The sequence below is a fragment of the Nyctibius grandis genome, chromosome 2 (genome assembly GCF_013368605.1).
Source record: "Nyctibius grandis isolate bNycGra1 chromosome 2, bNycGra1.pri, whole genome shotgun sequence".
Classification (NCBI taxonomy): domain Eukaryota; kingdom Metazoa; phylum Chordata; class Aves; order Nyctibiiformes; family Nyctibiidae; genus Nyctibius; species Nyctibius grandis.
In genome coordinates this window covers 49,103,084-49,120,267 of record NC_090659.1, presented here as the reverse complement: position 1 = coordinate 49,120,267, position 17,184 = coordinate 49,103,084, and the positions used below count along the sequence as shown (strand labels likewise).

The window sequence follows — 17,184 nt, the reverse complement described above, 5'->3', positions numbered from 1 at the left end:
AGTAACAGTTCACTAACTAAAAATTCCGTAAGAACAACATTATTTAATACTTTTCATTATTTTCAGTATATAGTTCCAGTATACAAGATAGTAATCTCATCCAAATTTCCAGAGGGCAGCCTGATTATCTTTTAAGTACATGCCATACTGCAAGTGCACCTGCATTTGGACATCACTACTGTCACAGCCGTGTCCTCAGATGATACTTGGAAGCATGGAAATGCATTCTGCTGAACGTATTTATCAAACATGTTTTTCTGAAAGTGCCATGAAGAAAATCAAAGAGGTTATTCCTAACCAAATGTTCTTGCTAACAGGGGGAAAAAAATACACTATCTGCATATTCTTCGTAGAGAGAAAAGGAATGCTTTTTGCTATCAATAGCATGTTCTTCCAGTCTACTGCCACTGCTGATATCCCCTCAAAGAATGAAGTGCCTCTTCTGAGCAGCCCAGTCAGCATCAACAGAGAGCTACAGCACTAGTGAAGAAAAAGGGCTTACAATGGATGAGTTTAAATCAAAACTTCTTAAAACAGCCTGAATAAAAAGGACTACTTACAGCAGCCTCTCTTCTTTATCTGCAAATTAGTCAATATAGCAGCAGAATCTGAATACTGAGACTAAAATATATTGCTTTTAACATAAAAGCACTGGGTCTTATATAAATCTCATTACTGGTACGTACTTTTACCTCGCCTCTTGAATTACATTTGTAGATCATTTATGCTAAAAAAGTAACTACCAACTAAACAGACTGAAATACTCTAGATTTTAATTTCATGAAACTCAATTTGAGCTGCAAGTTCAGAGGCGCAAATTGACCACCAATTTTTCTGGTTCCAAGACTCACTACTGCCTAATGGAATCAAATATACAATCTGATTAACGTTGACCAAAAATAGCCTTGATTAGCTTTTTCTTCTCAAAGCTCAAGTTTAGTAAGCAAGATGGTTACATTTGACCAATCCCGCAGGCCAGCACAATGGCATTTATGAAGGCTAATCTCACTGAAAGAGAATTCATACATTAGTTCTAAGAGCTAAAGTGTGAAAAAGCTATACTGAAATTCCTAAACTCCTGTAGCTTTTCAAGAAACAGGTGTTTTAGCAGTACCTATGAAGAAGATGGATGCTCCAGTTGTGAAAAGGAGCAGATGCAATCTGTGCTATATAATACCTACACTTCACCCCTCCAGAGGCACAAAATGGCAGAACACTTGTGCTATTTAAGTCTAACTCATGATTTAAATTTTTAAGAAAATCACAGTGCGTCAGAAAAATGGTATATGTAGCGACAGTCTACTTGTAAGGATGCAAAAACAAAATATGTAAGATATAAGGGTTCCACGGCATCTCATACATGATCTTTTCACAGGTCTGCGGTTCAGGCCAAACGACTGCAGAGCAGTGAGTACAGATGCAAGGAGCACGTTCGGTGGAGTCTCTGAAGACTATTTCAACTTTTAGCCAGGAACAGCTTGCCACTATTTCGTTCCCATTATTGATAAAGGCAAAACTAAAGACCATGCCAAATCAAAGTGAAGTCTCAAAATCATGGGACATACAATGCAAAACACTAAAAGAATTCTATTCTTTCTGTACTGTATTGAACAAGCCTCTAGTCAAAGAATGTGGCAAAAGGACGAAAAACACTCACACGATGCTCACTTCAGAACGGATCTCTATGTCTGTTCATTACTTACATCTACCCTACCATATGCATGTATTGGGTGTAGATGGCCAGGTTTTGGTATGGGCGCAGGAGTGCGCCTGCAGTGTGGCCTCTGTGAGGAGAGGCTGTGGCTGCCCCGTGCCAGACACGGTGGTCCCAACAAACCCACCACAGGGAGCAGATGAGCCCCTCAGCCAAGACAGTGGTGCCTCAGGGAGCATGTGTAAGAAAGGGAAAAAATGATGGACAGGCAGAGGAGGGAGGGGGCGTCGGGAAGCAAGGAACAGCATATTAACACCAAGGTCATAGAATGAAGGCGGATGAGGTGCTCCATGTGCCAGAGCAGATACTCCCCTGCAGCCCGTGGAAGACACGATGGTGAAGCAGGTGGAAGGAGAGGACCACAGTGGGGCAGGTATCCTGCAGCCCATGGAGAGGACCATGCTGGAGCAGTTCATGAAGGACTACAGCCCACGGGAGGGATCTCACACTGGATCAGGGGTGTGAGGAGGAAGGAGCAGCAGAGATGAACTGTTATGGACTGACCACAATCCCCGTTCCCCATCCCTCTGTGCCACTGTAGGAGCAGCTAGAGAAGTTGGGAATGAAGGAGTGAAGTTGAGCCTGGGAAGGAAGGGCAAGCGGAAGGTGGTGTTTTAATCTTTATCTTTAATCTTTATCTACAAAAATCTTTAATTTATCTTAGATAAATCACTATCCAACTCGATCTTAACTGGCAACAAAAAAAAAACAAAAACAAAAAAAAAAAAAACAACATCAACAAAAAAAAACAAACACAAGGGTAAAGGTAAAAATTATTTCTACAGTAAACTGGCAGAATTTCTGTATTTTTAAGTACAGTATCCTACAGCCTTTAACACTTTATACCTTTTTGATCCTTCCAAGTCATGTGTACATACATACACACACCATTTAAAAAAAAAAACCTTCACATCATTATTCAAAATAGGTGTCCCAAGTGTGGATGAGCATGTGAAGTCACACATGATTGACTTGCTTAGCACTTCTGGTTTTTTACTTTATCTTGCTGTCTACATTTTGGATCACAACTGACAGCTTGCATTTTCCTACTTAGTATTTCAATGATTCCCCTGAAAACAAAAACCAATTATACTATGACATCTTTCTATAAGCTTTCTCAGAACCATTGAAAGGACTACAGCACCATAACCAACAAAAATCCTAATTCTCCGTGGCTACTTAGCTCTAAAGATACTGGAAGAATAGTCTTCTGTCAAAGACCAGCAAAGGTACAACTCTAAAAACAACATGTAAGCATCTGGCACAAAAAGAGGAAATTGCATCAGTTTCATTTGTAAAGCAGGTATTTACTTTAATATATTGTCTTTATTATTATAGATTGTTTGTTATCTTTTTGTTACATGACAGCAGAGTATGTTGAAATGTTATACCACGACCATCACAGCATCTCTCTCTATCACGAGCTGACAGTGAATGGTAAAGTGTTTTGCATGGCTCATTTAGGGGATTACCCCCCACTGCATCAACTTTCTGATGTCTTTTCGTAATATATATGAAACCAGCCAATCCTAAGAAAAAAATATTACACTACCTCCATTCGTTTCATGAGCAGCTGCTGTAGTAGCCCTTCTGATAAGATCAGCTGTTATTTTCGTCCAATGTCAACAACAATATTTAACACAGCCAGCATCAGAATAAGGACAAAAATGTTTTCTAGCTCTGGAATAGTTAGGAGCATAATTCTAGCCCTTACTACAGCACACAGCCACCCACAACCTAGGAAGCTTATACTCTTGATGAAAGTAACATATAATTTGCTCTCTTCTCATACACTAATTATTTTAGCTTCTTTCCTGTAGAAGTAACTTCCTCTAGTCGAAAAGACTTTTTTCATCCCTCCACCCTCCCTTTTTAAAGATGACAAATCATAGGTACCAAAAAAAAAAGCCCTCTCCATAAGGAATTAAGCATTACTGGTTTGAAATACCACATCTATCCAACAGTACAGTTCACGAAGTAACAGAAGCTGAAGTAATAGTTTACTGCTACCAAAGGCAGTACGTACACCCTTCTCCTAGACAGAGCCTCATTTATTTGGGGGTCATATAAATTACTGACAAAACTTAATCTGACCGCTTGGTGAGCCCATTTCAGACAGATTAGGAAACATAAATCTTTTCCTTTTTTGACCAGGTTAGTTTCCTGTTAAATAAGGAGTAAAAAGACCACCACAACCAACAGAAGGAAAAAAGGCAAGAGTAGAATCACTCCATTGTTAAATAAGGAGTAAAAAGACCACCACAACCAACAGAAGGAAAAAAGGCAAGAGTAGAATCACTCCATTGTGGCACAACCCATCGCGAAACAAAACACACAAAATCCACCTCCACCAAAACAATCTCTAAATAGATGCATTACTCTGCCATTTGTATGATTAGCAGTGCTTGAACTGCTCTCAAGTACACTAGAAAACAACAACAAAAAAGCAGCACTACATTCTCAGATTGTTGAAAGTTTTTAGCTGACCTTTTAGTCATTTTAAGAAGATTGTAAACAAAATTAGAAATAGCAGTATCAGCTTTACCTCTTTCTCAGTCCACTTCCTCTAAACAAAGGCTTCAGCTGTAAACACACGAAGCATACCAAACAAAAGGACACTGCCAAGCCTCTCTCATAATAACATGCCTAGTTATGAAGTTGAATTTCAAAAGGCTGGAACAGATTTAAGCCTTCCTTTGAAGGCTTAAGATGTTACCTTTCTGTACACTTTTAAGAAATCCGTTTCAATTGTATTTAATTCAAAACACGAACACCTGCAAATTGTATAGCCAGGTGATGATAAACCAAAGTTTTGTGATAGTATGAAATCTGAATTCCATTTTCATCATCAAGAGGAAAAAAAAATGAGCAACGAAAAACAATAATTTAAAAATCCATACCTTTTCTTGGAGGTAGTTCACCACTTTGTGTTAACTCTGTTCCAGGATATACAATCTCCCCATCTTTTACCATTTCATTCCATAAGCCACATAGTCCATCTCGTGTAAATGCGAGCTGTTAAAAATAATACATTATGTATAGTTACACACAACAATTTTCTCTCAAGTCAACTCAAGTTAATATTTAAAAATACACCAGATTTTATATTTTGTCCCAGAAGAAAGAAAACATGTGTCACTTCACTGGTATGTTCATTGTGTGAGAGTGTGTGTGTGCATGATAAAGATTTAAATGTCCTTCAGGATCTCTGATTCTCTAGCTATGCTATTTTCAGACTAAAAGCTCAAAACAGTGACTTTTAAATAGGCTCAAATACAGCAAGATGAATTTTCTTTAGGTGAAAAATTCTCATCAAAAGCATGGATTTGATCACCTCAGAACTATCCACACATTCAAGATGACATCACGCAATAGCTGGGGGGGCCATGGGGAGGGGATCCTTCTTCCCTTCAGGAAAAGCTACCCAAACAAAATCAAGCTGCATAAAGTCACAAAACAGGGAAGCATGAAGAAAGTCACTACAAACCAGCAACTGGAGAGCTGGGCACTCGACCAGAACACATGACATCAAGGCACAGATTCATAAACGAATTTAACCAGTTCAAAGGGGTCCTGCTGTGCAAAGCACCACTCACAGCCCCCCCCTCTTCCCTCCAGCTGCTACAATGCCTCCTCTCGCATGCAGGCTCACGCACGTGCGCAATCGTCTGCTGAACCAGATTATGGAACCCATCAAGACTAAAACCAGCTGCACCTGGGGGAAGAGCAAGGGGCCGCCTCAGCCCAGGTCAGTTCCCGATACACGACGTGTGCAACAGGACAAATACTTGCAATGGAACAAATGGCAGAGCTGTGCTAGCTGGGCGTGCTCATGAAAACATCGGCCGTAACATGAGTCTCTTAATGATTTATCAATTTGGATCTCCCTTGAAGAATCCTAATGACTTGTCTTCTACTGATGTTGTCCTCTACTTTATAAAATGCTGCAAAGCAGGTGTCAACATCTGAAGCAAATTCCATAATAATCAGGTTACAATTTGCAACCGTATAGCCTAAGGGAGGAGGGGAGTACATGAAATTGAAAAACAGAATACCGTTAGCATACCAAAGTGGTGCAGTGGAGACATTCAAAAAAAAAATTGCTGAAGGCTTATTTAGAAGCATCTTTGTGTTGTGTAACTAGTATTCAAATCCAAAGTGTTTTAACTGAGCAGTAATGCAAAGATGTTACTTACACAACTGCTGTAAACTATTTACCGTTATACACAGAAGCCCGCTTATGCTTCATTTTGATCTATTTCCTGAAGATATTTTAATGATTAAAGATTACAGGTTTTAAGAGTCATAACCACCAGCAGGGAAGTCATTTGCTGATCTAGCTAATCCCAGTTAACGTGAAGAATTAAAGACAAGTTACATGCTTTGACACCACTGTAACACACTAAATTACCACAGTAGTTTCTTGACTTCATATTGCATACTTCAGAAATTCACTACAACGGTTTCAATCGTTTTTCTTTCAGCATAAAATATGAGCTGACACATTGTACGTATTTGTCACTTGCTATTTCCTGATCTCAGGGGGTAAGAGGGAAAAGAATCACACAGCGTGAGCTAGACATTATTCAACTTCTCTGTGATTTATCAACTGTGCAGCACCAGAATTACACTGTGACCATGCTTTACTGAAAGGTACAGTCCCTGTTCTTCAGAGCTAGACAGCATGTACAGCTTTTGCAAAGATCCTGTGTTTTGCTAAACACTTTACATTTGGCTTAATTTTTTAAAAATTGGAATAGTCTGAAGTGAAGTTGCATTTCAACAATGCAAAAAAACAATTCAACCATTCATCATTGACCAAATTTCTTGCATTGTTCTCAGTCTGTAACTATTCAAAAAACAAATGGCGTTCACTTTCTCCTTCATCAAATGTGGTCATATACTTTAGTGGTGCACTTAAGGAATTTATTTTTCACAATTTTTTTTCTTGCAAAAATAGCTCAACTCAATTGCTGTTTTTGGCTCATATGTCATAGAATTTTTTTTTTAAACATTCACCTCTTAAATGCACCTATACTAAAACACAAGCTTGAAAAAAAGGGAGTGAGGCAACCCTCCAGATGGGTTGCATAATAAATTATGGTTTTCACAAAGTTAAGATTTTTGTTTGTTAAACTGTCTTTTCATACATTTTATTTAACCTTCTCAGATCACCTTGGTATGGAAAACGATTCTCACAACCCTTAAGCTTACAATCTAAAGGCCTACAGGTTTGAATTCAAGGTTCTTCATAATGCAGCATTGTTTTATTTCAGAAAACTTACTGCTTTTGTAAGCATTGCTGTAAAGTAGAATCAAGAATTGTTTTCTCCATTTTAACCTCTAATCCTTTCACATGGCATAAAGTTCACCCAAGTCTTTAAGGGAACTAAAAACTGAAAAAGTAAACAAGATTTCTTCTGCTTTGCGTTTGGTGTTCAAATTCTTATCAAAGTCATTTTCTTGGTATGTTGCACAAAGATAGAGCAACCACCAAGATTATAGGTCAGAGAGAGTTCCCCCTCCTTCTCCAAATATCTCATGTGGAAGCTTACACCATAAGCAGCCTTCAGATAAACAATTTTGCTTTTATTCGGGTTGCAGTTAACATTTTGCCAGCAGTATATGTGTTGGGGGTGGGAGGGAAGTAGACATCTTTGAAAGTAAAGGAACTCTAGACTTTTCTGCCACAATAATCAAAGCAACCAACTGAAAGGACAATTTACAACCAATTAATCTGTCATAACTGAGGGCAACTCAATTCCAACTGTAACAAGTCCACAATTAATCTACTCTACGTTCAGCAGACATATTGAACAGCAAATTGCCACTATGATAGCCAAACGAGAAAGGAAAATATGAGTTTTTAAGTGATAAATTGTTCAAGCAATTTTATTTTCATGATCCCAAAATTCTATAACCATTAAGAGAAGCTTCACAACTCCCTTAAAAGAAACATTTCACTTAACCAACAGAAACAGGGAGGAGTGGCTAATATGCCAGAGGGTCATGCTGCCATCCAGGGCGACCCCGACAGATGGAGAAATGGCCTCACAGGAACCACATGAAGTTCAACAACGAGAAGTGCAAAGTCCTGCACCTGGGGAGGAACAACCCCATGCACCAAAGTATGCTGGGGGTAATCCAGCTGGAAAGCAGCTTTGCAGAAAAGGCCCTGGGGGTCCTGGTGGGTGCCAAGTTGAACATGGGCCAACAATGTGCCCTTGCCACAAAGAAGGTTAATGGGTGTCCTGGGCTGCACTAGGAGGAGTGATGCCAGCAGGCTGAGGGAGGTAAACCTTCCCCTCTACTCAGCACTGGTGAGGCTGCACCTGGAGTGCTGGATCCAGTTCTGGGTTCCCCAGTACAAGAGAGACATGGACATACTGGAGAGTCCAGTGAAGGGCCACAAAGATGATTAAGGGACTGGAACATCTCTCCTATGAGGTAAGGCTGAGAGAGCTAGGACTTTTTTGCCTCAAGAAGAGAAGGCTCAGGAAGAACTCATCAATGTATATAAATATCTGAAGGTAAGATGAAGCGAGGCTTTTCAGTGGTGCCTAGTGACAGGGCCAGAGGCAATGGGCACAAACTGAAACAGAAGTTCCCTCTGATCATCAGGAAACACTTTTTCACTGTGAGGGTCATCAAGCACTCATACAGGTTGGCCAGGGAGGTTGTGGAGTCTCCATCCCTGGAGGTACTCAAAAGTCATTCGGACATGGTCCTGGGCAACTGGCTCTAAGTGGCCCTGTTTGAGCAGGGCAGCTGGACCAGATCACAGAATCACAGAATCACAGAATCACAGAATGTTAGGGATTGGAAGGGACCTCGAAAGATCATCTAGTCCAATCCCCCTGCCGGGGCAGGATTGCTTAGACCATATCACACAGGAACGCGTCCAGGCGGGTTTTGAATGTCTCCAGAGAAGGAGACTCCACAACCTCTCTGGTGGAGATGACCTCCAGAGGTGCCTTCCAACCTCAATCATTTGTGATTCTGTGAAACTAGCATCTGAAGGTAACAGTAAGTCAACTGTATGGTAGAAAAGTCAAATATCTGCTTTGACTACATAATCCTGCTTTTTTCTTTCTTTCTACAGTGTTTTAAGACTATCTTAGCCAGCACAAACACATATTACTTTCTTCTTTTGCTCACACCGATACTTCTTGCATTCAGTCATTTGCAAGGAGTCTATCAGTGCTGAGACAGAAGAACTAGATCTTTGTTCACAACAAATTCGGAAAACATCTCTCTTTGGTTTCTATTTTCCAAAAAATATGACTCTTCTTCAAAAATACAGCTGCTCTTCCACTCAATTGTTTAAAGAAAGTTCACAAGCCAATCAGTGGTGCAGTGCAAGAGAAGAAAAACACATCTGGCATCTTCATTGTTTCTGCTACACTGAGGTTGCAAGCAGAAGAGTACCTACCTGTGTTAAGTCTAACACTCTCACTAGATTGCTCGATTTATGTGGACATCTTTCCCTCTAATAATTTAGTAACTTCATTTGTGAATGTTTAAAGGGATAAACGTGACAAAGTAAGTTAACAAATTAAGAATAATTAAGTTTTCACTGAACTTTTGCAACTGGCAACGGTTCCAGAGATGCACACTCTGTAAAAACTCCACAGGGACCCCAAGTCCCTGCTTGCCCCACCACCTACACGCTGCCTTCCCAAGGCTGAGACAACAGCAGCTCCATGCTCCATCACCACTATCCACTGCCTTACAACCTTGGCCCGTGTTCTTAAACCTCCTACTCATTCCACCAAATCAAGTGCCATTCTCCATGCCCAAAATCTCCCTTATTCTTCCCATGACATCTCCTGACCTCCTCTCAGATAAAACCACACCACATATCCTCATCTCCTACACACCTCACCTTGACAAACCCCAAGCCACTTCCAGCATTTGTCACACATTCTCATCCCCAGATGACATCTTGATCTCTGCACTTATAAGGAATGTATCTCACCAAACTCATACTTCCCACATGTACCTAAGTCTCAGCCCTGCTCACTTGTCCCACGTCAAAAAAGCAAGGGCCTAAACAGACTTCAAAGTGAACTCCTACTGTACAGTAAGCTGGGCAGCCCCCATTCTAATCTTTTGCTAATCTTATCTCTGCAGTTAAACTGTGATTTATTCTATCTGATACATTTAATTAAGTCAAAGGGACATCTAGTTTGGTTTCTGGCTTATGCTGCTGCCATCCTCCAACACGGCTGGCAGTGAAATTCCCGTCCATCCCCATCAACTCTAAAGAACAAGGCATTGGCATTAATATTTCCTTACATTTCAAGAAAATTAAATCTTGCAACCATAACTGGATAAGCTTCTGAGAATTCTCAAAGCACCACTACAATTTTGCTTTCGATAAGTTACTTTAAGAATAACCAGCAGCTGATTTTGTTCTAAAGTCAACTGTTTACGTCAGACAAAGCTTACTCCGTGTGGTACAGTAGATCATGTTCTTGATGTGGTTTCTTAAACTTCCCTGCAGAAAGCATAGAAGCCTTCATAAAAGTTAACTCAAGCTCAAGAAAAATGAAGCAAGGAAAACAAAATGACACAAAAGGACAAGGATTGATTTAGGTACGATTCCTGATTATATAACTGTGCTGGAAATTCAAGGAAGTGACTTCATAATCACAAAGTGTCAATATGGATTTAAAATACAAGCTACTTAAATAATCTTCACCTCAGAACTGTCAGCAGCGGGAAGGGAGAGAGAATATGTTCTTCCATTCAGTTACTTCTGCATTAGCGATCGGCTGTATTTTAAAGACCATATAAAAAAATATTTTGCTTTAGAAAGAATCTTAAAAAAAAAAAAATGTCAGCCCAGTAATGGTGAAGAAAATCACAGAACAGTAAGCCCTTTCCCAAGGCTCCCCATTGTTTTTGCTTTTTTGAATCCATTCAATTTGCATTTCCTTTTTCATTGTCATCTTCTTCAGTATTTTGTCCTAGCTTCCTTCCTTCCCTGCTGAAGCATGCTCTGAAACCACAGCTGCTTATCACAGCTATGCAAAGCACAGTTAAACATCATTAGCTCTAAATATACTGCTCTAAAGGTCTGTTAGGAAAGACAGAAAAGTTCAGCAGCCTCACATTACTTCAACAGATTCGAGGTTAAACTGAAAATATCCCCATAATAACAGTCTACGGGTCTTCCATTTGTTGCAAAAGTTTATCAACAGTTAATGGTCATAAGCAAAGAAAAACTATGCAATTCCCTCAAACTTAGAAGAGAAATTCTCTAACTTTCTCCATTTGCAGAACAGTAGTCCTCTTTGAGCCCAAGTATTTGCATAAGCATTAAATTTAATTTCTCTGACCTATCAGTTCACATACAGTCCTCACCCCTCCCTCTGGAAATCACTTATTTTGGAGGGACAGCATCCCTTCATTTTTTAAAAAAAAATTTAAATCCCTATTGCAAATTTCATTTCCTTTAAAAATCTATCAGTTGTCATTTACAGTTTGCTATAACAACTTCCACATAAGCCCTTCAGTTTTTGGTCAGAAAACCAAAACTAAGAAGAAAATTCACAGGAAATCAACAAAACAGAGAAAGCAACTTTCACTAGCTTCTTGCTTTCAATAGTCAAGACATCATTTATTTACATCATCTTCTTAGAAGCAGAGACACTGATCTAGAGCTAGAAGAGTGGGATTTTCGTGAAAATCAAAATGAGAAATTTAACTTTGATGGGAAGTAGAAAGATTTTAGATAAATGCAACTCTCCCAATTGGCTCTTTCATTTTAAAAAGCTCACTCACATCTCTGCAGCAAAAGAAGATGACAGAAATAACCTGCCAACCCTGAACTTAATGAAAACTGATGAAAACACATCCTACTCCTCTTACAGATAGCTCTAGCACCTTGACTGTTGCCTAAAGTTTGTTTTTTCCACACTACAGGGAAATGAAAGCTTTTCATCTCTAACCCCTATTGTGCTATTAAGCACAACAGTTCTCCGCAGGATCCAAAATAAACAGACTCATAAACCCCATTCGAACAGACACATGAACCCCATTAGCTGACAGCAATTCTAGTTTTTCGTTATTCAGCCATCACTAATCAAAGTTCTCTGCATAAGGTTCTAATTAGTAGTACAGTACATCTATTTAATCAGAATTATTTTAAGCACAGTTTGATTCAGCAAACTGGGTATCTAGGTTTAAGTAAACAATTTTAATCTTCCCTTCTGTTTGTATACTTTTTACACTTTCCTTTTAAAAAAAAAGGGATGTCTTCCTTAGAAACAGCCATTAAAACACGATCTGCCATTACACAGAGATTTCGCTATAAATGTTATGGTTTCTACCAGCAATAGACATAAATAGGTAGGTGTTTTTAAAATGTGTTACTTCAAATCTAAAAAAATAACTTGGAAATTTAAGTGATACACTAACCTTTCTAGCAGCTATGTTAAACATAACCCGTGAAAGAGTGGCCTGTACTAAAAACCACTTGCTTTATAACTTCACAGGATTATTTTATTGAGTGATATTATACACATATTATTGATATATGTAATATGAGAACATATTACATATTGTACTACTGATGTTACCTTATATTGAGCTCAACTATCCTAATTTTTCAGCTGCTATAACAGTTTGTGTTTTTTCAGACAACATAGAATATCTTAATTTTGCTCCACCAGGAAATTCAGATTTTTAATGAAACAACTGTTTCTGATCAGTTCAAAATTATACTAGCAGTTGTAAATCATACAATAATAGATCAATTAATTACAAAGTTAGTAAAAAGACATGGAATAGTTATGGGGCACACCTGGATCTTTGTAGAGAATTTTGGCTTCCTATAATAATATTGATAAGTTCCAGATAAATTAATGTAAGCAAAAAATATACTGTCAGGATATAGTTCCATTAACATTTCACACCACACCAGTTAATCCTGCAGGCTAGAGGCTCACTGTTATTACAAAAGGTTTTGTGTCTTTGATATTCTCTTAAGAACAATAATAATGGTTCAGCACCCTGGCTTTGTCTCTTAACAGTAACATCCCAAAACTGAATAAGAACATTTAAATTTGGCCTGGATGCCAGCTAGAAGAGTGCCGCATGCAGGTGATTAAACACAAGCCGTGTTAAAATCCATGTGTTATTCTTTCCTTATTATATTAATACCACTATATTATAGATTTATTAATGCGCATAGTACTATAATATTGTGTATTACATTGTTAATGCAATATTATCTTGAGCTAAAGCAAAAAAGAATCCAATGATTTTCAGAGATTTCACTGGCTTAATCCACAATAACTGCCACAGCCATCAAGTCTAAAGAGCAAACTCTCTGGCAACACACTTTGGAGACTACTAGCCCACCAAATGAAACATTTCACTATTTCATTTCCAATTCTAGCTATACTCCCCAAACTTTGCAGTAGAAAGAACTTCATTTAAAAACAAAAACAAAGTTAGTTTTAAAGACTAATCAATCTCTGCATGTCTCCTAAGGTAAGAATTCCCTGGTATAATTGCTTCTCCAAGGACTTTCACTTACCCACTCCTGGACTGCTGTAAAGTGAAAAGTTAAAAATCTAGCTGCAAAGTGAAGAGTTTCAGGGTGTAATTCCAAACAATTTGTAGTCAGCTTGATTAATTCCCATAAATTAGTGTGTCTTTCTTCAAACCTCTCCTAGCTACCATGCTCATATTTTCAATTCCTGTTCACAGTCTCTTGAACACCAATCCTTCTATAGTCAGCCATTAAAAACATACACAGTAGGAAATCAGCGTATTCAGCACACACAGAACTTAAAGTGACAGTATTTACACCTATAAAGAAACTTCACACACAGCTAGGTCGTGCTAGTCAACCAGTAGCTAAAATAGTCAATCATGTAATAGAAAAATTCCCCAGAACCCAAAACCCCTTTACAGAAAACATCTGCCATTTAACACGTTAAAAAAGAGCAATTCAAGACTCACATGCACATTTTTTAAAATACTGAACACATACATCCAGATACAGTTCTGTGATGAGGAGCTGTGCAATACCAAAAACAGTTAACCTAATAAGAAAATTATATTATACCCAGGAGGCCTGGCTAGTCTTCAGATTCCAGAGAAGTGATATTTGCGTCCAGCAGATCACAAATGATTACTGTTCTCTTCTTTCATTAATCTAATTATTTTGACTACAGCATGACTGGAAGAAAACAAAGGGAGTACCCTGGCAATTAGAGTCTAACTTGTTATTACTCATAAAGAACTCTTATTTATGAGAGCTTAATTTGTAACAAATTTCTATGAATAAGATTTTTATTCTTAAAAGGAATTATTACAACACAGTAACTACACAATAGTCTCAAAAGACAAATATTTAATTGCATTTATATGCACTGAGCTGAAAATAATCCTTAAAAGTTTGGATGGCAACTGAAATCTTCCTATCAAAAGTTTACATAAACAGAAAAAAGGGATGTAGAAAAAAAGGCACTACAAATGAGAGGAAAAATCTGACAAATCACATGAACAGTCACATTTCTCACCCCATATAATACTGAAGGAAAATAGGCAATGCATAGTCAGCAGCTGTTACAAATAAAGATTGTCACTTTTTCAGCTAAAATTTTCCGCTGTTCTACAACTGTTGAAGCAACATATTTGTAATCTAGAAGCCAGCTTCCACGGAACACAAAAACATTTCTGTTATTTCTTAACATGCTTATCTTCAAATTGTTTTCTACCACGTTTATTTACCACATTAGCCAAAACATCTAACTTTGGAACAAAACTTTCACTTCAGTAAGAATAAAAGATGAAAATAGAACTCACCTAACCAAATCAAGAGCATTTTATAGCATTTACATACAAGACCTAATAAATAATGTAACCTCTAAGGCTGTATCTGTCACTTCTGATTCTGATTTAGCTTGTTTGATGTAAAATATTGGAGAAAGGCTGCTTTTGCATCACAACTGCATGGGGAAAAGCCTTTGTCTAACCACAAGAACAGCTGAACTCAACCATTCAGACTATCAGCATGTCATTTTGGGTAAGCGACTCAGGATGCAATTTTTAAATTTTGTTATTATTATTAATCTGTTATAAAGGAATAACACTGGCTGGCCCATCCCAACAAGAATTTCAGAGTTTTGAGCAGGAACTTGGAAAGGTTATTCAAAGTAAGGTATCTATATGTAACATCTGGGGGAAGGAAGAAGACGGACAAGACAAGGACTTACTCTAGTTACCCATTTCATCTGAAACAAACAAAACTAACCCTAACTACTCTACTTCTCTGTATTTTCCACTTCATTTTCAAATCTGAATTGGGATAACATGATAGTATCATCATCCCTGTATCACACAACTTTGATAAATAAACAGATCATCTTCTAAGACAAAAGAAAACTTTCACCAAACACCAGCACATTTCAACAAAGACCAGTTCCATTTCAACCACATAACTTGGACAAAAAATTAACTGCCTTCAAAAAGGACAAAATTTAAAGGAAGCATATACCCATTATACAAATAACTACGGTAAAAGCTAATCTGAATTCTACAAAACATAAATTAGATTTCCACTGTCTTTCGCTTCAGTTCTCTTGTGCATTAAAGCTGCTAGCTCATATGGAGGCAAAAAGTTGAGCAACAGCCTAAATGAAAAATGTATAGTTCTAGCAGTAATGCCACATACTCAGCTATGTGCTTTGACACTCAGCAAAGATAACAGACTTATGTAGTCCAGCTTGTTTCTAAGCAGAAGGGACGGGACTGACAATACAGATCTACCTGCAGCTCAAAATAAGTTAATGTTTCTTCAAGATCAGTTTTAAATCAGCATACTCAAAAAAACCCTACACATCTATCCCAAAAGCAATGCTGCAGTCTTCTGTTTAGCAGCTATTTAGACTAAAAGCATCCTTGATCTGCACCTGAAAGGTCACAATGCAATACAACTATCTAACTCCTTACCTGTAAGTCTGTCTTCAACCATTTGGAGTCAAACCTAGCTTGAGCAGCCAGACAAAAAGATTCAGAAGACATGGTTCCTTTTCCAGCCTTCTCTCCAGGCTGGCTGAGCAGCCCAACCTGCCACAGAATGGGAAAAATAACAATCCAGCGCACGAAATAAACCACACAAGGTTATTTTTGTTCAGTCTAGGATGGCTTCCACTTGATCTTTAAAAATTTAGCGTGAATAAGGGCCTCCCTCGTTCACATCCCCCGACACTGCACAGGGAGAGGAACACGCATTACGGGCACTATCTGAGCCCCCGCTTCCCTTCCCTGTAACGTTCGTGGAAGGAACTGAGCAACACCAGCGGCCTAACGCTGCCCCTCAGATCCATAAGTGGTGCATGAAATAAATAATTGATCGCAGATTACGCAAGCCGCAGGCCAACATAAAGCGATTATCAGGGTCACCCGCAGCCCCTCCTCCACGTCGGCAGCCGAGGCTGGGGGCTCCTCTCGCCGCACGACCCCCTCTCCCAGGAGCATCCCCCCACCCTCACGGCCCGCTGTCACCGCCCGTCAGGGTCACCAGCCGCGGCTTTAACCCACCTCGGGCAGCCCGGGAAGAGGCCCGCGGAGCGGCGACCGCCGGGACCACGGAGGGCTGACCGGGCCCGGGCGGGAGGGGCGGACGAATGCCCCGCCCGGGCAGGGGTCGCTGCACACGGCGCGGGGGGCTGCGCTGCCCCGGCCCGCCCCTCCCGCGGGGCTGAGGCAAGGAGGCCCCTTTTCCCGCGCCGCCAGACCGAGGCCCAGCGCGCTCGCGCCCACCCCACCCCGCTCCCCCCCGCCAGCGGCCAGCTCCACGGGGAGGGGGGGGGGGGAGGGGGAGGGACGCTCCCACTCTCTGTCCTCCCCCCCCCTCCCCGCCAAGCCAGATGGAGGCGTCGGGGCGCGCGCCACGTTCCCTCGCACTCACCGGCCGGCCGTGACGACGGCGACAGCGGCGGCGGCTCCTCGCCCCTTGCCTCGCCTCGATCTACCGCCGCCCGCTCAGTCCCGGGTAATCCTCGCCCCTCCTTCCCTTGCCCGCCCGCCCCCCTCCGCCGGCAGAGCCGCTCGCCGGTCCCTCCCTCCCTCGGTGCTGGAGGCAGGGGAAAGTCGGCCAATTCGCGGCTCAGCCCCCCAGTACGCCAGCAGAGCTCTCGGCCAATCAGGAGAGGAGGGGGAGGCGGGACATCCTGTCCGGGAACGGGCCGCAGCGGAGAAGGGAGTGGCGGAGCGGGGCTGGGCCGGGCTGAGGAGGGGCGGTGTCGGCGGCGTCGGCGTCGGCGTCGCGTCCACTCCCAGATGCCCCTGAAGTCAAGCCGATAATAACAGAAGCCGAAGTCTCCTTTTAGGTAGCACGCAGAGATTAAAAAAGAGAGTAAGTCACTTCAGGATCCATCTGCAAACTATAATGTTAAGTCCATTTCTAAAAAAAGAAGCTTATAAATAACCTGTATCCTGCGCTGCGT

General features: G+C 40.4%; 1 protein-coding gene across 5 annotated transcripts in view; it reads right to left on the bottom strand.

Annotated features, from left to right (window-relative positions):
• Nucleotides 1-16,733, bottom strand: part of HERC2 (HECT and RLD domain containing E3 ubiquitin protein ligase 2) — a 119,746-nt gene extending 103,013 nt beyond the window's left edge. For all 5 annotated transcript variants that reach the window (XM_068395633.1, XM_068395635.1, XM_068395634.1 and 2 more), the window contains exons 1-3: nt 16,647-16,733; nt 15,686-15,802; nt 4,615-4,729 (exon numbers count right to left, since the gene is read on the bottom strand). In XM_068395633.1, the coding sequence (XP_068251734.1) occupies nt 4,615-4,729; nt 15,686-15,757 (187 nt within the window). In that variant the 5' untranslated portion in view covers nt 15,758-15,802; nt 16,647-16,733. The remainder of the gene's footprint in view (nt 1-4,614; nt 4,730-15,685; nt 15,803-16,646) is intronic.
• Nucleotides 16,734-17,184: the final 451 nt, after the last annotated feature.